At 48.1% G+C, this 24,303-nt stretch overlaps 2 protein-coding genes across 5 annotated transcripts; one reads left to right on the forward strand and one right to left on the reverse strand.

Moving 5' to 3' along the window:
* The first annotated feature begins 1,899 nt into the window (after positions 1–1,899).
* On the forward strand, positions 1,900–8,773 carry LOC122384951 (histone-lysine N-methyltransferase KMT5B-like). Of its 4 annotated transcripts, none has more exons than XM_043372809.1 (7): positions 1,900–1,953; positions 3,602–3,762; positions 3,977–4,145; positions 6,192–6,304; positions 6,467–6,653; positions 7,082–7,218; positions 7,474–8,773. In XM_043372809.1, the coding sequence occupies exons 2-7, from the start codon at positions 3,614–3,616 to the stop codon at positions 7,979–7,981; spliced, it is 1,263 nt and encodes a 420-aa protein (XP_043228744.1). In that variant the 5' UTR covers positions 1,900–1,953; positions 3,602–3,613; the 3' UTR covers positions 7,982–8,773. The 4 variants fall into 4 exon arrangements, with proteins under 4 accessions (XP_043228744.1, XP_043228745.1, XP_043228743.1 ...); XM_043372810.1 differs by lacking the exon at positions 1,900–1,953 and adding an exon at positions 1,999–2,014; XM_043372808.1 differs by lacking the exon at positions 1,900–1,953 and adding an exon at positions 2,073–2,264.
* Positions 8,774–9,870: 1,097 nt separating this feature from the next.
* On the reverse strand, positions 9,871–15,793 carry LOC122384952 (40S ribosomal protein S10-like). The gene is made up of 4 exons (XM_043372811.1): positions 15,707–15,793; positions 10,890–11,031; positions 10,387–10,500; positions 9,871–10,129 (listed from the first exon to the last, which is right to left on the reverse strand). The coding sequence occupies exons 2-4, from the start codon at positions 11,028–11,030 to the stop codon at positions 9,914–9,916; spliced, it is 471 nt and encodes a 156-aa protein (XP_043228746.1). The 5' UTR covers position 11,031; positions 15,707–15,793; the 3' UTR covers positions 9,871–9,913.
* Between the last annotated feature and the right edge of the window lie 8,510 nt (positions 15,794–24,303).

The following is a 24,303-nucleotide window of genomic DNA, read 5'->3' on the forward strand; positions in this document are numbered from 1 at the left end:
TCCTGGCTGAGAGAGGGATATACAGTGTATACCTATATAGACGGTCTATAGACGGTCATAGTGTCAAGTAGATGCTGCCTGGCTGAGAGTGGGATATAATACACTATAAATAAGCACAAACGGTGGTGATAAGACGGTGATGGGATTGGGCCAATCAGTTTCCGAGCATTAGCCGCGTTTACATAGGGCTAGTTGCCAGATAGTGGAATTCCGATACCGAGACATTTATTCCACTAACGAGACGTTTCAGGCACATTCCGCTAGTAGAACCACCGGAAATTGCCTGAAATGTCTCGTTAGTGGAAATGTCTCGGTATCGGAATTCCACTATCTGGCAACTAGCCCTATGTAAACGCGGCTATTGACTACACGATGTTCTGGCCGGGAGAAGAATGCATTATAACGGTAAACGTAAGTGGTATACGATATGCGGGTATATAAACGGTAAACACGGGCACTACACTGTCGAATCGGTCGATTTTGCCAGAACGACTGTGATTTGTCGGGTCTTTCAGTCTCCGAACAATAATAATGCATCAAACGTTCCGACTTATGAAGCGCCGTCTACCTCGCATTTCCATGTTGAACGGAATAGTAGGTAGCTCAATCAATACGTGAACCAACAAACGTTTTACACCAAAAATGCATTAAAATGAAACTGAATGGTAAAACTGAAACCGATTCGACATCTCAGGCTATAATCAGGACGGCTCGGGTCAGGGCGGGTCGGGTTGAGTTTGCCACCCGGTTCCTGAACGGGCCAGGCGCCGCGGCGCTGCCGCTCTCTGCCCGACCCAGCCGACCGCCGGGGGCGCGGACCGCCGCGCCGCCCCGGGTGACAGCCCAGCGGGCTAGCCTACCTCCCGGGGGAGACGTGCAGGTCAGCTGGCTGACCTTGACCGGCCGGTCGGCAACAGCCCGGGGGGCAGGCGGGCAGACGGAAAGGGTCGCGAGCAGACGGGCAGCGGCGGCCACGTGGCGGCTGCCCTAACGCGACCACATGACTGTCAGGTCGGGGTTAGTCTGGGCCGCGGGCGCGCCATATGGCTGAGCCAGGGCGAGGCTGGTAGCATGTCGATACGTCTTTGCTGTTGCGTCGACACTCATTAGACGCGTTTACATAGGGTTTGTTGCAAGCTTATATCTCCGTCCGTGATGTTGCAAAAGAAGCCAATTGTGCTGAACAATTTACAAAATGATCCACTCTAAATATTTGAAGACCACTGCATCGAAATTATCGCCAAATTAACGAGCTAGAGCCTCGTCAAATATGCTATGTAAACCGGGTTAACGATGGCTTCATTGAGCAGTTGATTGTTGAATTAATACGCACTCTACGAAGCATCAGCATGCATTTACCTTTTTATGTAAGCCGCTATCGTTCACTGAGCCATTCAAGTCAGTTCAGCGGTCAGCCTAATTGTGTGTAACACAGAGAAAAGTTTTTTAACATGGGCAATGTTGGATCCGGAACTAAGCGCCTCTCCGAAGACAAAAAGCAGACTACGCCATCGTGCAGCTGAGGTCAGCCATAGCGGCTACGTAAAATCAACATAGCATAGCTCTCATTTGGCTTTTGACAGCAAATTAGTGCGTTATGGTCAAATGTGAACAGAGAGTAAAAACGGCGCGGCTGCAAGAAACTCGTTGATGATTATTCGTCGGCCTATTTCCTTTTTTATTCCTTGTTTGACATTTACATCATTATGCTCTCATTTCAATGCAAATTGCGGTCACGTGTGTCATTAACTGCGTAAAATAACGTGCTATTTATTTTTTGGCAGCAAATTAGTCACCATCGTAAATGTGAACACGACTGACGCATGTCCGTATACAAATCAGCGAGGCCGGTAACGTAAGTTAGGGCCACTAAAAAAAAAAAAAAAAAAAAAAAAAAAAAAAAAAAATTCAAACGGTGCCGCTGCGAGAAAACCGTTGGCCGTGGAATCTTAGGTAGGCATGATTTTAATACTTTACTTCGCTGTATGATAATCATTCCTCACACGTCTATTAGGTGAAAATGATAAATCTGTTCCTCGTGTTTCGGTCCACTGGGTTTTAGTTCGGATTCCGGAACCTTAACCGTCCGAACATTTTACATCACGGGCCATTTTGAATTCTGCGGATTAGTGCTCAAGTTCTTGCTCTTATACTGTTTGTTTATCTGTCAAGAATATTCTTTAGTGGAATAGTTTTTAAATATCTGTGGGATACCAACTGAATATTTGGCATGTTTTCTTATTGCGTTGCATATATTTTCTTTTGTAAGTGAACTGAACATTTATGTATGAATGTTGGGAATAATGACCCAAATTACTAGATAATAAATCCTTATTCAATAAGTACCTTTCAAAAATCATTTGATTTGTTGTCATGACAGGCTGTGACGGGTGACCAGACTGCAAAGCATGGCTAACACGGTCAATGAGACACACCAGCTAGTTTGACCAATCCACACCAGCCTGCACCAAGCAGGCTGGAAATTTGCATCTTCTGCACCATAAAAAAATCCTTGAACTTTTGCTACAGAGTTTATAAGTTTGCTTTTACAAGACAAGATTGCAATAAAAAGTCCATTTTGCTTTGGCCAACCTTGTTAGCATTGTGTCTCCTAGGTATTGTGTCCCTCCATCATTTCTTCAGACAATGCTGCAACAGCACAGCATTTCAGCATGGTACTTCTAAAAGTGTGCACTGACCAATGCAAATTCTACACCACTGTGGTAAATTCGCACTGCACCTTACACTGACAGACAAGTCAAGAACATCATTTATCAGTGGCATTGCAATTACTAATGAAGATGACCAGTAAGGTACTGAAATAAGTATTTGAAAACTAGAGGAACAGGAAATAAAAAATTGTCTTGGCTGCACATATTCTGAATTTATCACATGGAAGTTTTAAAACATCCCTGAACATTAGATAGATGCTGAGGAACAGGTAGCTACCTACCATGTAAAACAGGCATTATGAAATAGGCACCCATTTTTCTGATTCCTGTGTGCAAATTACCTGAGAGCTCAGGGTGAAAGCAAATAATTGAAAAGGAAAGTTATCTATGAAAAAGCTGTCTGCAATGCTAATGCTTGAAACAGTTTGTGAATGTTGTCAACCATACAAACAAGCTTCAACCCAAGTCAAGGCAGTGATCTGATCATAATAGCTACATCTATGCAGTGATGTAAAAACACCCTCCCTAACCTGCCTCCTGGGCCATGTAGCGACACTCAGAACTTGTCAAATAACTTTTTGACTTATTTGCTTTTAGATTTGCTCATCGGTCAGTGACCTGGCCTTGTGAGGGTGAAAATTGTCCCCCCCCCCCCCAGAAAAAAACGATTATGAGGTTTATTAGGACATTTTGTATTATTCTTGTGACACAAAGCTTTTGGCAATACTGCTTTGACCAGCATCACGTTTGTTCTCGTGGAAACGCTTCGAAATTCGAACGATAAATTGGACCCGCGGTCAAGCCATCACGTTGCAATCATTCGATCTGAGCTGAGCACATCCAAGATGTTTTCATTGCTGTAGTTGTACGTCGTCGTAGGTCTAGTACTAGTTGAACCTCCCGATTTAGCCGGTCTCTCTCCGCGGCAGGCAGCTGAGACGATGGTGGTTCGGAAACCGGAGCGGCGACTGGCCGGCGGCGCCCTCAACAAGACGCTGACGCCGCAGGAGCTGTCCGACTGTGACGACATCGCCACGGCGCTCACCATCGACCCCTACCTGGGCTTCATCACGCACAAAATGTGCACCACGTGAGTCACCGGAGGTATACCGGGCGGTATAGTTTGGAGCTCAGATGTGTGGTGTGCAAGCAACCGGGGCTCTGTATTAGAAATATTGTTTAACATTTATAGTTATGCTATCTAAAAAAAAAATATTTACGATTCATACGATAAATTTCACTCCTTTAGGATGGGTATAGGATTCAGGAGGCCAATGGAACTCACGTAACATTCCCTTTCTCAGGTACCAGCCGCCGCGGCTCAACACCAGCGAGCTGCGCACCATCATCGACGCGTTCTGCAGCGACCAGGACTATCAGCTCGCGCACAAGCGGCTGTTCCGGTCGAACGCGCTGCAGCAGCTGCTGGCCTTCTACAACCACCGCGTCAACATGGACGACCTCAGAGAACATGTGCGTACTGAGCCGATGTAACAACTAATTGTCTGTGCCGTCAGTTACATACATTTGCCTGACCGAACTGTAGTTAGTGCTTTCGTGCTGTCATTTGATTGGCTAAATCACCTCTTTTGAATTTAGCAGCTACGGATCGACACGGAATGCTGTAAAGGATCGATCGGCATGTTCGGGGCTTTCAGGGGAATTGCATTAAAGTGACCATCCCACCTTAACATTAGTTTTGAGTTGAGATAGCCAAATTGGTGGCCATGGCCTGAAAATACCGGTTTGGGCACTCACAACATCGAAAAATGCTTTAATTCGGAGATATGGAATTTCAAACTTGCAGTTTTCGGATTCTAAGGGGCTAATGCATTGGTATGCCCCCTTAGAATTTGTGACGTCAGCGGAGGTCTAACAGTTTTTAAATCTTTTACTAAAACGTTTGGTAGCACGCGGTGGTATATGGGTGTCCGTCAAAATTCGTGGAGATATGCTGTCCCACGATTTCAATAATGCCTCACGTCAATAAATGAGCTTATTTCAGCGTAACACGGGTTCGTACGCGAGATTTGGACATTTGATTGAAGAAAAAAATCGTTGAAAAGGCAACGCCAAGTGGCATAAAAAAAAAAATTGGACATCTTTCCAAAACCGTGCTTTTGTGTGCCTATGTATTTTAGCTTGTCCCACAACCTGCGAAAAAAATCTACAGAGCTGCTGTGTAGTTATTTTTAGAGATAACTGAGCGCGATTGAGCGTTGTGAATAGCAAAAACATTGAAATTTCTCTTCATGGTTCTTATTTTTTGGTTATACAATTTAGCAAAACTGCACAACGCAAAAACGTCTGTCCCACGGTTTTTGGCAAACTTTTTTTCTGGGTCACGTTTGTTTCTGGGTCACGGTACTTAGCTCCTCATTCAAAGCATTACGGACCGGGTAAGCAGGGTCTGCAGACTTGCATATGGTCCTATCCCGCGAAGGCGCAGAGAGCGGGGGCGGAAACTGAAAACTGTCAGTTGGGCTGGGCGAACCCAGGGGAAATCATCTCCTGCGTGCCATAAGAGTTCTTTATTCTGGGTCACACGCCCTTGTGGCTTGTCGCTGGTAAGTGTCGAAAAGAATCACAGTGTCGTGTTGCTGCGTGCAACACGACTCCAGATAAGATGTACTTGGAGATTAGTATTCGATAACAAACTTGCCATATTCGGAAAACTGTAAAAACCATTCCCCTGGGTCACGCATTTTTTTATTCTGGGTCACGAATTTTAGCGTGACCCAGGAAAAAAATCGTGACCCAGAAGAGAAATTCTGCCCACCTACATCATCAAGACATGCAAGTCTTTCCGCCTACGTGTGGAGAAGGTCATTGCCGATAAGGGGGATATATCGCGCAAGAGGTGAGTGAATGTATCTGGTTTGATAATGCGTGACCCAGAAGAAAATTTTATTTTTTTCTGGGTCACGGACCATTTTACGCGCATGCGCAATGGCATTTTTGAATCATTTCAACTGTGAACAGCCTAGGGTGCATGGTTTATGAAAAGGCAATGATTTCTAGAAAATCAGTTGTGGGACAAATATCGACCCAAATCTCCACGAATTTTGACGGGTACCCATATGCTGCTTTGCGCGCAACAAATGCCGCACTTTCAAATAAAGTCGCTAGGAACAGCGGAGATCCCAAAAAGTAAACAAAAGTAAAAGTCTAATATCTTGAAAACCGGTGAATATTTTTCGATGAAATTTGGTACATATTCGTTTTCGCTCTTTCTGAACCGAGCGACATCACTTTCATGCCAATTCATTAACTTTTTTGAAGGTGGGAGGGTCCCTTTAAAGACGGATTCCATACTGGTAGACACGTTTCGGGCGATGGTGCTGCCATCTACAACCGGAGTTTCGTATCAATATCGTGTGGTGCGTGCTAACGTCCAAGCTTCTGGAACCCTCTATCCCATTCTACAGTGAAAACGGCATTACATATTATGTGCCCTATGTTTTGATCTATCTTTCGTTCTTACGCCACCGATAACTGGAATGGTTTTGGTTTCGCCAGGTGCTCAAGTTTCTGGCGGTGCTGAGCGAGGACTCGGGCGTGGCCCTGGAGGTTTGCACCCGGTACTCAATGGAGGACAACGCCGGCGCGCGGGTCTGCGCCACACGACCCTGGTCAGTAGAATATGACGTGTTTTGTCCCCATCCTAGCCATTGAAGCGCATGTTATGGTGGCTGTTTGGTGTTCACGTCATATGGTGCAGGATTTGTTTCTACCGTGAGTGCTTGTGGTAGCAGACCACATTGTGAAATTGGACGTGTTCTGTCCACTGTCAGGAGTCGAAACAAGGAGATCCAGTACCTGGTGGGCTGTATCGCCGAGCTGTCCGAGGAGGAGGAGAACCACTTCCTCCAGCCGGGCAAAAACGACTTCAGCGTCATGTTCAGCACCAGGAAAAAGTGCGGTCAGCTGTGGCTGGGACCGGCCGCCTTCATCAACCACGACTGCAACGCCAACTGCACGGTGAGTTGATTTGAACCCCATTCCGTCGTTGCAGCTATCAGCCTGGTTCGGCATGATTATGTGTATCTTCATTGGAAGTGGGATTTCAATCAGAGTTGCTTCATACATGGACCGGAACTAAAGCATCCGCATTCCGTACAACTCCCTTTTAATTATCTGACCGATCTCTGACCGATAAAGCTGACCGTGTCTAATCTACTCTGCCTGGCCGATAGTTGACCTTTTTCCTGACGATCTATCCGGTGGGCAATCGTGAGACCTGTCCATTCGCTTGGCTGCCATGTGTGTTGTTCACATTCTCGCTTTGGCTGACATTTGACCGTATATGTGTCGCTCTTCCCGATCGCTGATAATGGTGTCATGTGTTTTGTATTGGCTCCCTGTGTTTCCGATGCATGACCGCGTGTGTCCCCCCGGCTGCCCGTCAGTTTGTGGCCACTGGTCGGAACACGGCCACGGTCCGTACCGTCCGCGAGATCAAACTCGGCGAGGAGATCACCTGCTTCTACGGCAGCGACTTCTTCGGCGACAACAACTGCTACTGCGAGTGCGAAACGTGCGAGAGGTGAGCAACGGCGAGACTTGTATTCTATTTACACTGTCACGTTAATGTTTATTACTCTAGCCACAGATAACAGTAGTACTACTGTTATCTGTGTTCTAGCGTATGGCTGCGAGGTTTGAACGCTCGTTGGGTTACCTTTTACGGTTTAAATGTTTCTATTTCTTGTGTGCATCAACTGCTAAGTATCGTTTTTAAACTCAGATCGTTCCCATAGTACACATCAGACTTGTGACTGATTCGTCCGACCACCCGCAGGCGGCAGATGGGGGCGTTCGCGCCGGCGGCGGGCTCGACACCCCCCTCGGACGGGTACCGGCTGCGCCACTCGAGTCGACGCCAGGAGGGCAGCACGTCACCGACGGGCGGCGACCGGCTCCAGGCGACAGTCCACCAGCTTCGACAGCGCGGCATGACGCGCTACGACGCGCGCATCATCGCCGAACAGCGGCTGCGGCTGCGCGACCCGGAGCCTCCGGGCGGCCCGTGCACCCGGCCGCGCGCGCGCACCCGCCGGCTGCCGGCGCGGATCCGCGCCAGTCCGCAGTGCCCGCGGCCGCCGCCCCGCCTGCTCCGGTACGAGCCAGACGAGCCAGCCGGCAGCAGTCCGTCCAGCGACGACAGCGCCTCTAGCGGCGACCTGCGCTACCAGCTGGTGCGGCTGGACGGCGGCAGCGGCGGCTGGCGGCGGCCGCGCCGCGTCACTAGCAAAAAGCCCCGCCGCCGGCTGCCCGTCGACTTCGACATCATCCAGGTGCTGGGCTGACGTCGCGCGTCGCCGCGGGCGCGGAAGGTCATTCCCTAGCCTCAGTACAACAATGGAATACCTCTGCCGCGCGGCCGCGCTCGCCGGGCGGGCCGCGCGGTCGTGTATACCTCCGCTGTGCATACCGCTGCTTTTGCAGACTGTGTTCAGACGTGCCGGGGAGGGCGCGCTTCCGGGTTGGTCCAGGGCTCTACTGGCGGCGGGTTGGCGCGACTCAGTGCCACCCCGCCGCTTCTCGGCAATTCGCGGTCCGCGCTCTCGTGCGCGCCTTGTTTCGTTCGCTGCGCGCGCGAGCTTGCCGCACGGTCGGTGAGCAAGTCTCCTATTGATCTCATCGTTTCGAGGGAGAGGCTGACTTGCTGTCGACGTGACAATGCTCCTGCGGACGTCCAGAGGTGTGTTCATAGTTGTACGCCATATGATCGAATAGAGTAGCCGCGCGTTTCTACCTGTTGTGTAGTTTAGTAGATGATCTTGCTGCTGACTGGTTACCCGCTCGCAGACAATCACTTTGGCGAACAAATCACGCTCGAGGTCGGACCAGTATTTATTTTTTGTGTGAATGAGGTGTATGGAATCACGTGAAATTCCAGTGAGGGATCAATATGAATGTCTGGCGAGGAATGGGTATTCGCATGTGTTTCAACGCTGGGAGGAGGGTCCTTCTTCAGGCACTCTGGTCTCGATCGCAGGCGGTCTTGCCTTTTCATGTTGACAACGTTCTCATTGCCTGAATTTCTGCTAGGTCTCTGCAAACGAGTTGTTTGGATAATAAAACTGTACATATGCAAATGGGTGTGTTCATTGAGCTGAGAAGCGTAAGTGCATGTTTATACCAACCCTGCATTTGGGTTGTGTAATCCAGAAAGTTATTGCTCTCCGATATGTGATCGCTGTTAAACGAGACTGACAATCGGCCTAGCACGCACATGAGACTGACTGCTCAGCACAGCAAGACGCTTTGCACTGTGTCTTGGGGGGGGGAGGGGAGGAGGCACTAGGACGACACCTCAGTGGCGCCCGCCCTGATTTCCCGGCTCCCCGTCGCGACCGTCGGTGCCATCAAAGACGGACGCGTCGGTGGCGATCACGCGATGGTGAGATTCGCACACTGGAGCGGTGACGCGTCATGGAAAACCGCGAGTGCGAGTGTGATGGTGACGAAGCCATCGCCTGGGCGAGTGTCAAGTAACAGAGATGATACACGCACTCACGCTCTCGCAGCTGAATCGGTTAGCTGTCGCTGGGTATTATATTCATATTTGGACAACGTAACTTAATTGTTACCGCATTTTCATCCCTGACCAGTGGCCACTGCCAGTGCGAGGATACTCCCATCCGCCCCGCCAACCAGGGTATATACCGCCAACGTCTCAGGATGGGGAATCACAGCTCGAGTTTTCCACCCGAAAAATTGCACCCAGGAAACAAAACGTTGCATGTAGGAAACTCGCATGGACGTGTAACGTATTCAGCAATTTTACCTGGGGCTGACATTCCCATGTCGTGTTCGCTCTTCGTCACTAATTTAGCAGGAAGATCGCAGAGATTCCCAGCCAAAACCCCATTGCCGAGTCGGGACATGGACGTAGGCATTCTGGATCCAAGATGAAGTTATCGTAGCCACTGCGACCACCCAAAACCGTCGCTTTTATGCGTATCTTAACAAAAAGCTCCATGTTCCTAGCAGGCAGCAAACAGCATTAGTCGATATCCAGCCCCTATCCTGTGTTGGTCCCGGTGCTGTAAACCTCCGCCCTCGACCCTGTCCCACAAGTCACATCTGTCCCCCCAGGCCACAGCCCTCTCTAGCTTCCACCAATCGTCACCGATCCCTCACGGCCCACACCACGGTCCACTCCTTTCCACCCCCCTCCGAAACACTGCGCTCAATGGTCCGTCTGGCTGTGTATTTTGTCCCCGCGTCCCCCCTCACTGAGGCATGCCCCGGCCGCGGCCGAAGCCGCCGCGGAACTCCATCTGGCCGGCACCGGCGCCGGCCTCGCCCTTCTTGTCGGGGCCGCCCTCGCCGACGCGCCGGTACGCGGCGCGGTCGCCCTCCATCTTGCCGCCGTCGGGGCGGGGGGCGGCAGCGCGTGGCCGCGCCGTCTCGGCGCGCGTCGGCCGCTTCAGGGTGGCGGGCACGATCTGAGGGTGAGTGGGGGACAGCGGATCAGATCGGGCGCCGAGGAGGCACAAAACGCGACTGTGAACGGAGCTTTCAGATGTGAGTTGACTTCATTCGGATCAGTCCACTACTTTTCAAACATCATGTGTAAGTTCCCCAGAAATTAACGTCAATGGATCGTATGCAAAGCAAATGAAATCTCCTAGCATTTCGCACTACACAGTCACACAACCCCAATAGCCAGTCTGCCGTCGAGCGGCCGTCTGCGACCTCTCACCTCCGAGGGCAGGTGGAGGAAGTCGCGCAGGTAGGTGATGCCCTCGTTGGTCAGGGTCCAGTAGTAGTGGCGCCACGCGAACTGCTCACTCACGTAGCCGCGCGACTTCAGGCTCTGTCGACACAACACCAAACCGTCAGCCGGGCCTCGGCGGAGCGTCAGCAGAGGCGACATCTGCGCGGTACGATTGTCGGGTGTCGGTAGCGCCGGCCAGCGGGAGTCGCTACGAACACGACTCCCATCGGGTGCCGGCAGCAGCCGTAATTCTGTTCCAGGCTTTAATTATCGCCCCGTCGAGAATGCGACGAGCCGTACTCAACGCACTGGAAAAAGTATCGCTTACGGTACACAGACACACCCCAGAGAGAAAAGCCATGCCAACAGACGTTCAAACTTTGCACATTACGATAAGCAATGCTTTATGCATAAATCATTTTAAGTTAAACACTCGTCAATTACATCTAGAATCGTGTGAAAGAATGCAGTCTGTCTACATCACATACCTGGAGGGCCTTCATCACATACAGGTTGGGCACGGGCACATTGGGATGCCTGGGCCGGTGGGGGTTCTTCTGGGCCACCATGACCCCCTCCTTGAAGAGGTACTCATAGATCTTCACACGGTCCTTCTTGGGCATCAACATCCTGCAAAAAAAAAAAACGTTAGTGAAACCAGAGAAGAAGCTACAGCGTGCCTCTATTAAATTTATTGATAAATGAATAAGGTAGATAGGTGTGTGGACCTGGACAGGCTTGCCACCATGCCTGCTTCATGGCAGATTTGTGTCTAATGGTATTGTAAATTAGTGATAAATTGAGCTCAATTCAGCTGCTATGCAACCACAAATGCGGTGCGTGAAATGCCTGCACTAGGTACTGAAACGTAGGAAATTGAGCTGCTGAGTAAAATGGGGTGAAAAATTGCTGCACCCCAAACTGGGCACTGTTCAGTCGCCATTTTTGATCAGCAGGCTGAGGGCATGCTGGCATTTCTTGGCTTATCAGTCAAATTTAATAGTATGTGCGGTTGACTAATGTGAGGCTGAGATATGCCAGCAAGAATATTCCTTATATTATAGGGAAAATTGTCAGCATGTTGATTGAAGATCATGGCCGGACAAAGCTCTGAATCTGAAATATTTAGCTCACATTGAATATTAAATGTTACAGTACTCAGAAATATTACCATACTCAAGACAGCACTAAGACAGCTCCATGCAAGTTCATAACATTTAATGTTATGCACTAATGTTATGAACTTAGTTAGTAGGTACCTAGTTTTTAACAAAACAAAATAGTGCGACTCTAAGCGTACAAAAATCACCTGCGGCAATTATTTTAAGTCTAGGCTGTGCTGTCTTACTTGGCACAAAAAAATGTGTATGAGAAATGTTACCATGCTTGCCTTGGAATTTTCGCAGGGATTATTTTTACATGTGGTTGAAATTAAGCATATGTGGCTAAAAAGTCTAAAATTGGCAAGTGTGGCAGCTGTCAAATTTCCTGTAAGTAGAACTAGTCTGAGCTGTACTGTCACAGAAAAGCATCATTCTGGTTACAAGTACTATAATTACCCCAGCAATCCTGCATTTAATTCAAAAATAGCAGCATATGATGAACACTATTTTTGGTTGGTGAAGAATGACAAACAATCATTACCTGCTTACAATATTTTGACGTCAATCAATTTGGAATCAAACTACCATTCGCACTGCCGCTTAGTCACCCAAGCTGTTTATGCTTTCATGCAATCAGGGCCCTGTTTCACCGGTGATAGCAGCACGCTGCTATCACACGTGTCAAATTGGGTTTCCATGGAAACATCAATAAACCATGCCGTCGTCAATCTGTGTGATGTCATCAAATATTGCTGCTAACATCTTCACGGCCGTGCGAATGTATCAAACGCATTCAACGAGACAGCAACTCTGTTCCAAACGTAGCTATGAAAAAGCTCACGGATTACCGTAAAACGGGGCTATAAGGGACAGGTTTTGACTTTGACAACCTGTCATTCAAAGGTTATTGCTTACACAGGCTTCAAACTTTGTCACTTTTCAGGTCTTGACTAGGTCTGTCTTTTGGCATAATATGCATTTTATTGGTATCATAGATGTATGATTTTTTTTTATTTTTGTTGCTTGTCCCTTATAGCCCCGCACCGGGGTTTTAAGGGACGAGCACTGTTATGGCCTTTTAAACTCTAGTAGCACCATCAAATGGGCTTTAAGGGACACAGACTATGTTTTTAAAAATGTTTACTGCTTTCCTGTGCAAAATATTTGTTTTTTAAGTGCACATACAATGGATTGGCATCCATCAAAGTTTCCAATGGAGGACGGAAAAGGTAACTTCCTTTTTCAACATAAATACCATAAAGGAAACTCAAATATGGAAACATAATAATGTGTTATTATCAAAACACAAATGATATGAGTACAACCACTTGATAATGAGGCATTCTCCTGCCATTCTGAACTCCAGAACACCATCCACCAGAAGACTGCAGAGAGTCTCTGGCAGCTCCTTGGAGCTGGAGGTGTTTGATATCAGCTCACTCATTGTATTCCTTGACCTCTTTGATTTCCATGATTCCCCTGGTGAGGTATTTGGGTTCTTGGATCTTTTGCACAATGTCTGAGAAGGGGTACACCACAGGACATCCTCTGTCCTCTCCAAGGAATGTGGGATGGCCCGGTTTTCAGGTAGCAGGTGCCTTATTGTGCCTACATGACACTTTTTGGGATCCTAAACTTCTGCTCAGCTACCCTGAAAGGCATCCCTCTGTTCACTGCATCCACAGCTTTCATGATTACATCTTTCGAATATGTTTTCCTTGTTTTAACTCCTCGCTTTGACTGGTAATGACGGTGTCCCTTAAAGCCCCTTTTTGACATCAAAATCTACCTGAAACAGAAAAAAAGTGGAAATGAGGATGAGGCAAGGAGGGTACATGGATGTAATTTCATGGGCATCTTCAGGATACATGTGGTCATTGACTATACCTTTGTGAAGGTCCCAGAGTCCGTGGTTGTGTTTCCACAAGCAAAGTTTTTGGGGTTACAATTTTGTTGCGAATTTGGCACTTTTTTCAAAAGCTCATAGCATGAGAACAACAACAAGCATCTTGGAAATGGTGATGTGGCATGCATGTCCAGACATCAGTGTTTCATATTATATATCTATTTCCTTTTGTTTCTCGTTCACTGTATTACCCAGATCCCTCAAAACTTTTTCCCGAAATTTGTCCCCTATAACCCCACTGTCCCTTATAGCCCCGTTTTACGGTACACGAAACGTCATTAGTGTGACGTCATCACATTACGTCAGCTCGCGCAATTTGATAGTAGCGTGCTGCTATCACCGGTGAAACAGGGCCCAGCTTTGAATAATAAATCAATGAATGCAGAGGCATTGATAAATTTGATACCAATGTATCTGATGACATCACTTGCTGTAATGGTGCTGTAGGTCAGATAATGTTTGGATAGGTTTCATTAGGTTTGGTTATGTTTTGTTAGGTACGGTTAGCATCATTTTATTACCGAAAAACTTGCTAGATCTTTTTTTTAGAAATTTTGTCCGAATGGATGAATGGGTGGCTATGGGTCCGGGTGCCCCGCTAAGCAGTGCTTGTTGCGAATGACACCACGGACCCACGTCCACCCCGCCTTGCCCGCGCCCGGTTCACCGTTGATAATTTGGATCGAAAGTTTAACGTGCCGCAGGTAGATGGCGGCACGGTCCTCCCGGGTCTAGCGTGGCCCTGTCTCGCCAGTTGCCAGCTGGCTTAATATAGGAACGCGGGTCAAACGGCGTGGAGCTTCCCGGCCGCGAGCTCGCTGCCACCGAGTTAGGAGACGGACGCCTTATCCACTAGGCCACGGGGAGGACAAATCTTAACAAAACACCATGCTTACTTAACAAATCTTACTTAGTATATCTAAGCATGCGGTGTCAGTTTAACAAGGTGGAACATTGTTACAGTCCTTGATATCCTCTGAAATTAAAACTGAATTATAGTGGTTCAAGAAGAAAGCCTCCCATGGCGAGGGAGGAGTGGGAGTGATGGTATGGTACGCTGGCTAAAATAATCTTAGATTTTTTTAGCATGTTAAGTAAGTGTTGGTAAGTGTTTACCATGATTCCTTTTTTATTTGAGCATGCAATGATGCTTTAATTGATATAAATGCACATTGCAAATGTGGCATTTTAATTATCATTCTTAAAAGGCAACTTAAGCAGTCTCCAAAACCTGGGGACTGAGCATGGGCACCGTAACCTGCCGAGTGCTGTGTGCAGCAGGCATGGGGGTAGGGGATGGGTAGACAGCACGATGTCACTCACTGGCGGATCCAGCCGTTTTCAAAGGGAGGGGCCAAAGTCGGCCAAAAGGTCGGGCCTCATAAGGTATCGATAACCAAATTTCCAGCTTTTCATATACTTGATTAAGTAGAATAGGGAGTGAGGATTTATTGACTTTGCGGTCATCTCTTAGCAGACGTAACCCAAGCTGCCATAACTACGCCTCACATGCGCAACAATTGTCTTTTCACGTTTAAATATGTAACAAAACATATTCTAACCTGACCTAACCTTACCTACAACCTAACCTACCAACCTACAACCTACCAACCTACCTAACTGGATATGGCAGCTCGGGCGACGTCTGCTAAGAGAATACAGACTTAGCTTCATGCATGTCATCATTTTTGTGAATTGCAGTCCTGAAAAGATTCTAAAGGGGGAATTTGATTTGGAAAGGGGGCAAATCATGTTTTAGCACCCTGGCCCCGACTTTGGCCCGGTTGCCCCCCCCCCCCCTTAAATCCACCAATGGTCACACTGCTGCATGCAGTGGCCAGTCCCACCAGACCACAGCAGCTGCTGTGAAAGTTGACGGAAGAATAACTTCAGGCGGCAGTGGGCTGAGCTTAGAGCCTGTGTGTGGTCCTACCATGCGCAAGGCCTATGAACAGCCCTCTCACTCTGGCTATATTTTATTTTAAATATAATGGGGATGAAAATAGCACATTGATGCATGCCTTCCTAGATATTTTATGTTCAAATATAAATTTTGAAACATTTTGCTGGCATCAAACTACACGCTTCTAAGGAGAATAGCCATCCATCAATGAAGGAAACGCAAGCCACAATCGCCACAAAACAACACGCGTTCTTGTTCAAGTTTTAGGATTAACGGGGTGCAAAACAAATATTAGGAACAGAACACCGTCAAGTAACATCAGCGAAATTATACGAATAACAAAGAAGTGGGATATCATTGGCAAATAAATAAATAATAGCCATAGTATCTCACTTGGAAACGCTTGCGCCACAAAGGTACGCAGGAAAGAGGGCGCTACTTGTTTCCGCTCTAATATTCAGTCAAGGTTTCGATATTGAGCAACCATGGATACTCGAATTTTGTTGTGAAATGACGTCAAATAATTAAAGGGGTCATTGTTTGTCCTTTGAGTTCTAAGATGCGGTTTTTTTGGAATAATTGAATTGGAAATATTTGTAAAATTAAATCAGGGTGTTTTCAAATCAAACAGAAATCAACAAAAAATACAAAATAACCGATACCGCAATATTGGTAGTAAAAAACAAAAAATGCATGTTTTATAAACCGTGTAAAACTACAAATATATTAACGCGTCATAGGATCTGTTCCAGTCGCACTTCCTAACACCTCTTAACACCTCCAAGGTTGCTTCCCTGTTCCAGTGACAGCTCTAGCCCCTACCAGTGGCGGCGGAATAGGGGGTGCAGAGGGTGCAGCTGCACCCCCATCAAAAACATGGGGGTACGGTACAAACATATCTTTTTGCACCCCCAAAATCCGTACAAGGGGCCCGTCGCACCATCCAATACATTTTCTCCTGAAAACCAGTGATCGGGAAACGAAAACTGATGTGGAATCATCCGGGATGTCCAATTATGGTCAGGAGCGCCCCATGCTAGTCTTTGGGGCCCCCACACCGGCTAGAAGTGTGCCGAGCCGCGTTTGTGAGGGCCCCCACGACGGCCTCAGAGGGCCCTTTTATGACGATCTCTGAGGGCTCCCACGACGACCTCTGTCCCCTGGGGCCCTACAACAGCCACTAAGGGTCCTCATGACGACCGCTGAGGGTCCCACAGAGACTCCAGGGCCCGAAGAGACTTCAGGGGCCACGCTGGCCCCTGAGGGCCCCTATGACGGCCTCTGAGGGCCCTTACGATAATCTCTGAGGGCTCTCACGACGACCTCTGTCCCCTGGGGCCCTATAACGACCACTAAGGGCCCTCATGACGACCGCTGAGGGTCCCACAGGACTCCAGGGGCCCCGCTGGCCTCTGAGGGCCTCTACGACGGTCTCTGAGGGCCCTCGTGACGACCCTAGACCCAACTAAAGTCTGAGGGCCCATTTGGCTTCAGACGGCCCAGCGACGGCCTCTGAGGGCCCCAACACAACCAGGCATCTGATGCTATGCTGGCATCTGAGGGCCCTGCAACGGTCTATTGAGGGCCCTAACGATGGCCTCTAGCGGTCTTACCAAGGCCTCTGAGAGCCCTGCAAAGGTATCTGATGGCCCATGAAGACCCGCTCACTATGGCCAAGGACCCTCATGACAACCTCCGATGATCTCTCGAATGCTTCTAAGGGCCCTCACAACAACTTCTGAGGACCCAGGACGGCCCCTGAGGGGCTGAGGGCCCTGACGATGACCTCTCTGGACCCTCAAGATGGTCTCTAAGACCCAACGCAAGCTCCAAAGGCCCACGCTGGCGTCTGAGGGCCCCACGACGGCCTCTGAGGACCTCGACGCAGGCAGGCTCCAGGGGCCATGCTGACCTCTGAGGGCTCTCTTGACGGCTTCTAGGGCCTAACGAACGCCTCTAGGGCCAACGCTGGCCTCTGAAGAACCCTACGACGGCCTCGGAGGGTCTCAACTCAACGCAGGCAGGTGCCAGGAGACATGCTGGTGTCTGAGGGCCCCGCAGAGTTCAGATTTAGAGGATCCAGCGACCTTTGTGGACCTTACGAAATACGAAGGTCTCCGAGAGCTCACGCAGGCTCTTGGAATTCCACAATGATTCTCAGGCCCCATGTCGGCTTGTTGAGGCACTTTATCTGCTCTTGGTGCCCCGTCACCGGCCTCTGAGTGTCTCAATGTCGGAACTTGTTTGGCCATGGGCCTTACACCGGCTTTTATGGCCCCTACATCGACTCTTGGGACTCATGACCCATGAAATGTGGGTCTAAGCGGCTTCTAAGAATCCCCATGCTGGTTCTAGTATAGCCGCCAGCCGAATACCTATTTGGGCTCACACGCGAGCTCCTGGGACCCCGTGCATACCCCAGGGGTCTACATGCCTCTAAGACCCCACACATACTTTTGGGGCTCAAACGCTTGCCCCTGAAGGCCCCACTGAGACCCCTTTACTCTATTCAGTCCTCCATACCGGCTCTCCGGCTCTTTAGGCTAAACATCGGCTCCTGTGTCCTCCATCCCGGCTTTGGAGGGCCTCCATACTGGTTTTTTTGGGGTCCGATGCCGGTTTCTGAGAGCCCTCAAAAGACTTTCGAGCCTATGCCGAGTTAGACGGGAAAGAGGGTGTTCAGACCCCCCCCCCCCCTCCCTGTCCGGCGCGGAAGTCGCGGAGCAGTGAGCACCGGCCCGGTGCGGGTTAACAATTCTGTTGTCTATACGACTCGTGCCCCAGTTTGAGCAGCAGGTAATCAGCGGAATTGAGATAATCATTCAGGCCCGCGGTTGATTGAATCAAAAAAAAATTAATGATTCATGAACTTAAAAAAAATTGAAGTGAACGAACATAGTTCATTATCAACAAATATTAACACTACTACCATTACATGACAAGAAAAAGAACACAACAAATACAATACTATCCCTGATATTTTGTATATTTTATTTTTTAATTGAATCAAAAAAGAATCATTCAGAAAAAATTTGGCTGAATCAAACGTGAATCATTCCTTTTATTGTTTTTTGATTCTCTGAATCAAAAGGAATCGATTCACCAAATTTTTGAAGGAATCAAACGGTGATTGAATCAAACAAAAATCAAATGAATCAATGATTGAATCGATCCAAAAAAGGTGAATCAAAAACCAGTCTGAAAGCTATGGGTTTGAACTATGTACAAAGGGCGCTACCGACTCTCACGAGGTTTACAACTCGCCTCTCGAGGCTGGACAGCGGACAGCATGAACATTCTATGACCCTGCCTCATGAACTTGTGCGCCTTTTCCGACCCCAACTCATCAATAATTACGTCAGTATTTGCTTATTAGCTGTCTTTGTGCGATCTTTACCTAAACCAGTAAAACGCCTTTTGGGCGAAGAACGAGCGAGCGAGATAGTGAGCCCTGCACGTGCGGAAGGGCGAGAGGGTACTTCCAACGGGCTTGCGCAAAGCACCCTTCTAACCGGTCGCCAGCGGTGTACCAAATTTGAACGCAATCGGCCCAGCCGTTCCTGAGATCTGGAAGCGGCATTCTGCACGTGCGCACGTGCAAACGGGGTCCAAACTGACTTTTGCACGGCACCCTACTAATTGGTCCCCAACCGTGTACCAAATTTGAGTGCAATCGGCCCAGCCGTTCTCGAGATCTGGAAGCGCCCCCTGCACGTGCGCACGTGCAGTAGCACCTTAACCGCAACACATGGGAATGCATTGTCTGGTGGGTGCCTACCTGTATGCCAAGTTTCAGCGAAATCGCCCCAGTGATTACCGAGTTATTAAAATGGGAACAAATTTGACACCTCTTATTGTTGTATTTTGCACGTGCACTGGGGGTGACCCACATGCATCGAGAGTATCCTATTTTTGGTAGAAGGGATGCAGCTACCCTACAAAAATTACCGCAAGCCAATCGCCCAAGCGGCTGCTGAGATATGAGCCTCTCAAAATCACTACTTTTGCAAAACAGCTTGAACACCCTTGACTTTTCACGTGGCACGTGCCACGACGGTCACTGAGATGTATCAAAAGTAGTCAATTACGGGGTAGAAGGGATGGGGCTACCCAACAAAAAAGACCGCAGGCCAATCGGTCCAGCGGTTGCTGAGATATAAGCCTCTCAAAAGCGTTACAGGCCGGGCCGGGCCGCTCATACTGAGATTTTTCCGTTATATTGAAAAGACTCACTTCGCTCGCTGCGCTCGCTCGCTCGTAAAAACTACAAAGTTTGTAATCGTTCGCGTTTGAAGTGGAGAAACCGATGAAAGGTTTCTCCTCTTTGGCCTCAAATGGAAGTTGCGCGCCGTATTCAGCGTTTTCAACAAGACCCAGCGTTTGACGCACCCTAATGATTTACAGCGCAATCGAAAGTCAAACCATGCTGTTTTGCAGCTCGGATAGCTCCCGAGAGAAGAGTTCGGAGGATGGTGACTCAATATAAACTGAATATCATCAATGTTTGTGTTACTGTTATATTTGATAAGCACTAACGATTTATTTTACAGCTGTCAACATCCGCTGTAATTTGTAATTACTGTCAACACCCATTGTAGCTCTGACGTGAGTCGTGAGCTGTCAAAAAACAAACAACTTATGATAAATGAAATGATATCTGATCTCTGTCCTGCAGAGGACCGAGGTCAGCTAGTACTTACGAATCACTATCAACTGAATACACTCGTGTGTGGATAGATGTGGCGTCAGCTACGTACCATGTTGAATGGGGAAGTCGATTAGATCAGTTTTACTAGTGCTAACCTAAAATGACGATTGACATCTCTCATAGGCAACAGTAATCCATATTAGCCGTTTTCACGACGGACTATCCGGCGAATGCACCTGATTTGACCAAATCTGCACCTGATCTGCACCAGATGTGCACCAAATGTGTACCAGATGGCCGTCGTGAAAACGGCTAATGCCATCACATCTTCTGCTGATAGCTCCAACACTAGCTGTCAAACAATTAATGTATAGAAATGAAGTGGTACTTAGTTCAAATATTGTCACACTCGATGATTTTCGAGGGTGGTCCTGGCGGAAAGTGGCGCCGGAAAAGCCTCTGGATGTCCAGGCGCTCCCCGGGCTGCGGACGCTCTGTCGGAAACAGTCCGTTCTCAGTCTGTATCTCGGCCAATTTACATGCGGAAATTACCTGTGCTGCTGTGCCGTGCGGCTGCGCTGGCCGGGAGGTTCCTGTGTCGAGCCGAGCCATGTTTGCCGAGCACCGATAGGAGGCCACTCACTCATTGACGGCCCCGGACGGCGTGCGGTGGTGTTTGTAGCTCGGCCTGTGTTGATCTGTGCAGAGTGAGGCGGCTGTCGTCAGGCCAGTCGAGAGGCGGCTCACCCGAGAGAGAGCATCTTGGAGAAGAGACGTCCGGTGCAGGCAGTTGAAAGACGGCCGCGAGCTTTATAAGCGGAGCCTTATAAGTGGTGCTGCGGTTTTTTACAACCCGCGTGAAAATACACCAACCAGGTGAGCACACTTTCCTTTCGTTTGATATTTCTACAAAGTTAGATCCAACTGTGCAATGCACTTGTTTGGATGAAGCTAGTGGACAGAACAAAAGCTGAGCAGATCATTTTATAATTAGGGAAAGGCGGGAGAATTGGGACTAATTTCTCGTAAGTTTTATTGAGGTAGGGGAAGATGCCTTATTAGCGACCCCCTGGATTTGAATCGTCGCTGCTCACGCTTTATGGGTACCACTGTATTACTGGATTGATTTTCGGAGAAATTGTTCATTTTCCTATCACAATCTATTCATTTTCTGTCCCAATATCCACAAATTTATTTATTGTGAGCATTTTGGCAAACCATTGCAAAAACACTAATATAGAACTCGTAACGATTAGCGACCGGGGAGGGTCGTTAATAGGTGTATGGGTTCCCCCATAGTAATGGTGAAAAATGCTCCTTTTTCAAATAGATTTAGTCGGAATCTTTTGCTAGGAAGGATTCACAAGGACAGAACCGCTGCTGAGCGAAGCTTGCTGCGGTGACAATGCCCTCTAACCCTTCGATCGCGCGATTCCGGTTCTATGGCAGAATTTGGAATCCAAAGTTTAACATGCGCACATAGCCGCGCACGGCCGGTCCCCTCGCTGACTTCGCCTGGCTACGGCCTGCCACCAACCGCAACCATACCTATCAGGAAGCCCATAAACGTTAAGCGCCCGTCGTGCTTCGAACCCGGACTGTTATAACCGGGAACGCTTGCTCTCACCATGCTGAGTCCAACGCTCTATACCAACTGAGCTACGGGGCCGGCTAAGGGTGCCGAAATGGCCTTTTTAGTTAAACTCACCTAAAACGTCTCAACAAAGGCACCGATAACCGGAAAAGGATTGCGATTGCTAAGCAATGTATGGCAGTCCTTTTGACATTGTTTTCTCCCCGAATTCTCTTACCAGCTTTTTTTTTGGCTGTAGGGAGGTAGGTCGCAATTAGGAAAGGGCCACTTATAAGCAACCCTACCAGTACCATATTATTTGAAAAACATTGTAGCCAAGCTGTTTTGTGCAGCACCAACTCAAAGGTCGGTGATTTTTCTGCACCATGCCATCATGAAATACCGAGTCTCTGGAATGATGTGGCTATACATATGTGGACAAAAACAAAACCATTCATTTTGAGGAGAATATGTAGGACACACGCAGTAGAAAAGGGACAGGCACGAGGCTGAAATGGGACACATAAAAACATGGGCGTAGGAACCTCACGAAAAGTGGGGGGGGGGGGCAGCGAAACTTCAATGTCACTTTGTGGGAGCCCCAATACCCCTATGAAGAAATTCTTTGCAGTTGCTCATCTCACCTTGCTGAATCATTTCCTCCTCTTAGTTTTGTATTTAAATAAAAAATAAAGATTTTACTTTAAAAAATGGCTAAAAAGTGGGGGGCCTTGGCCCCCCCGGCCCCCCCTGTTCCTACGCCTATGCATAAAAATTTGGTATTGGAACAATGATTCTATATTGAACTTTATTTGTCGTGTCTATGCCTAGGCAATCATTTGATACATTAGAACTTATCTTCACACAATCCGTTTCGTTAAAGGCCAGACGGTGACGGTGTTCCCATAGAATGCACATTCTCCTAACAGGAGCAAGACTTTCTGGTCTTCGCTTTGCTGTATTTGTGAACAAGGGATGCAGCTGCAGCCCTATCCAAAAAAATGAGGTGCAAACACATCTTTTTGCACCCCTTTACCATTTGCACCATTTGCACCATTTGGGACTAGTGTCCCAATTCTCTCACAACACCGGCATATTAAGTCACGCATTTTTCGTCATTCCTCAGTTACGTAGCGTGAGCATGCAAACTAGCATCGCATAAAGACGGTGTTAAGCTCACAACGTGACATGTTGAAAGAAAGATAATTTGTCATATGAAATACACAGACAACTCAGAATAACACTTAAAAAGCAGTTTTTTTTTTTGCTCAACCCGCACAGCGCAATCGACGGCCAGGAAAGGGTTGATGAAACTTTCAAATGTTGCACGACACATTCAAGTGGCAAAGGCGAAAATTGTGAAAGGATGCAGACCATTTTTTAAAGATATTAGCGTGTCCCTATTCTCCTGCGTCCCAATTCTCCCGCCTCTCCTCTTAGGCCCTAATGTTCCTATTCATTACGGCTCAGTCTGCTTTTTGGCTCTAACTATTATTAATTTCACATCTTTTTGATTTAATTCTTTTTTCTCTATCTTCCAAGCTATAGGCGTGATACCTCTTCCCGCATTTTTTTTTTGGGGGGGGGGGTCGACAATTGCCGAACATGACATCACTTTGACATCATTTGTGGCCAACCTATCATGGGCTCTGGAAAACTTTTGGACGCAATGTGTGAAAATGATGTACGGGAAGGTACTGAAATTTTCGCGATGATCGTGCAGTAGTTTTAGAGATAACGAAAGAAGACTGGAGGGGGGGGGGGCAAAAATAGCCCCCACCAGGGCGCAGGTTAACACGCCTGCGGCACGCCATTTTTTAGCTAAAGCGCGGCGAAAAAGTAGGGACTTTTAACGCCCCCCCCCCCTCCCCAAGCAACTCGCGGACTAGCATATTCTAGGCTGCGGGGTGCACTTTTCGAAGTGTGGGCTTGAGACCCATCCTACTTCAGGCGGCATGTCTGCAGCGTTCCGGCAGTTGTCATGCCCCGGGTTACCCCACATCTTTCGCAAAACTCTTATAGCACTCCCACGTAGCAGTGTTCACTGTTCAGCAAAAGTGGTGGTGATTCAATTTAACCCTCGCCCGTATACATAGGGGATCACACTGACCCCGTTCGGCTTTCCGCGAATAACTCGCGTAAAAAGCGGCTGATTGTGACGAAACTTTCAGTACCCTCGCGTTAATCAATATTACACCCAGAGTATATAAATCGTTACACCTACCCTGAAAATTTCATGACCCTGACCCAAATGGCCTTTGACCTGTGACCTACTTCTCGAGACTATTTTTGGACGGAATCGCGATTCGGCGTATGTCGGCTCGCATTTGCCGCGCGTTTCCAGTCTTTTTTATTATAAACGTCAGCAGTCTTTTCGTGGTTTCTAGTGTTCAAACATGTGATACCTATGATGTTCGTCCCACGCATTACGGTGGGTGTCAAGGCCACCTGAAAGTCAGGTCAGGTCATTGACCTTGATGACCTCGGGTCACTTTTTCGAATTTTACATGTTTCTAGAGTAGTTTTTCGGGCTGATTTCGTATTAAGCATCCATTTGAACATTTACGAAGTAGTTTTAGTACCTTCGTAACATGTTACGACGCCGTTAGTGGTAGTTGACACCTACTATGGATAGCCGGCAGGACGCCTACTGGTTGACCTGACCTGACCCAACTTGGCCTAAATGCATGAAGACATCATCTGTGATCAAAACTAACATGAAATTCGTGATCAGCGCCCCGAAAACCCCTCAACAGATTCCCTTTACGA

This window comes from Amphibalanus amphitrite, unplaced genomic scaffold, assembly GCF_019059575.1.
Source record: "Amphibalanus amphitrite isolate SeventyFive unplaced genomic scaffold, NRLGWU_Aamphi_draft 000204F_arrow, whole genome shotgun sequence".
NCBI classification, from domain to species: domain Eukaryota; kingdom Metazoa; phylum Arthropoda; class Thecostraca; order Balanomorpha; family Balanidae; genus Amphibalanus; species Amphibalanus amphitrite.

What these genes read in the sequence shown, in the direction of transcription:
- LOC122384951 (XM_043372807.1), top strand. An exon ending in TGGACGACCTCAGAGAACAT is followed by an intron (nt 4,146 to 6,191) that starts GTGCGTACTGAG and finishes TGGTTTCGCCAG; the next exon opens with GTGCTCAAGTTTCTGGCGGT. An exon ending in GAGTGCGAAACGTGCGAGAG is followed by an intron (nt 7,219 to 7,473) that starts GTGAGCAACGGC and finishes GACCACCCGCAG; the next exon opens with GCGGCAGATGGGGGCGTTCG.
- LOC122384952 (XM_043372811.1), bottom strand. Translation starts at nt 11,030, where the DNA reads ATGTTGATGCCCAAGAAGGACCGTGTGAAGATCTATGAGTACCTCTTC. An exon ending in ATGTGATGAAGGCCCTCCAG is followed by an intron (nt 10,501 to 10,889) that starts GTATGTGATGTA and finishes TTGTGTCGACAG; the next exon opens with AGCCTGAAGTCGCGCGGCTA. An exon ending in TCCTCCACCTGCCCTCGGAG is followed by an intron (nt 10,130 to 10,386) that starts GTGAGAGGTCGC and finishes ACTCACCCTCAG; the next exon opens with ATCGTGCCCGCCACCCTGAA.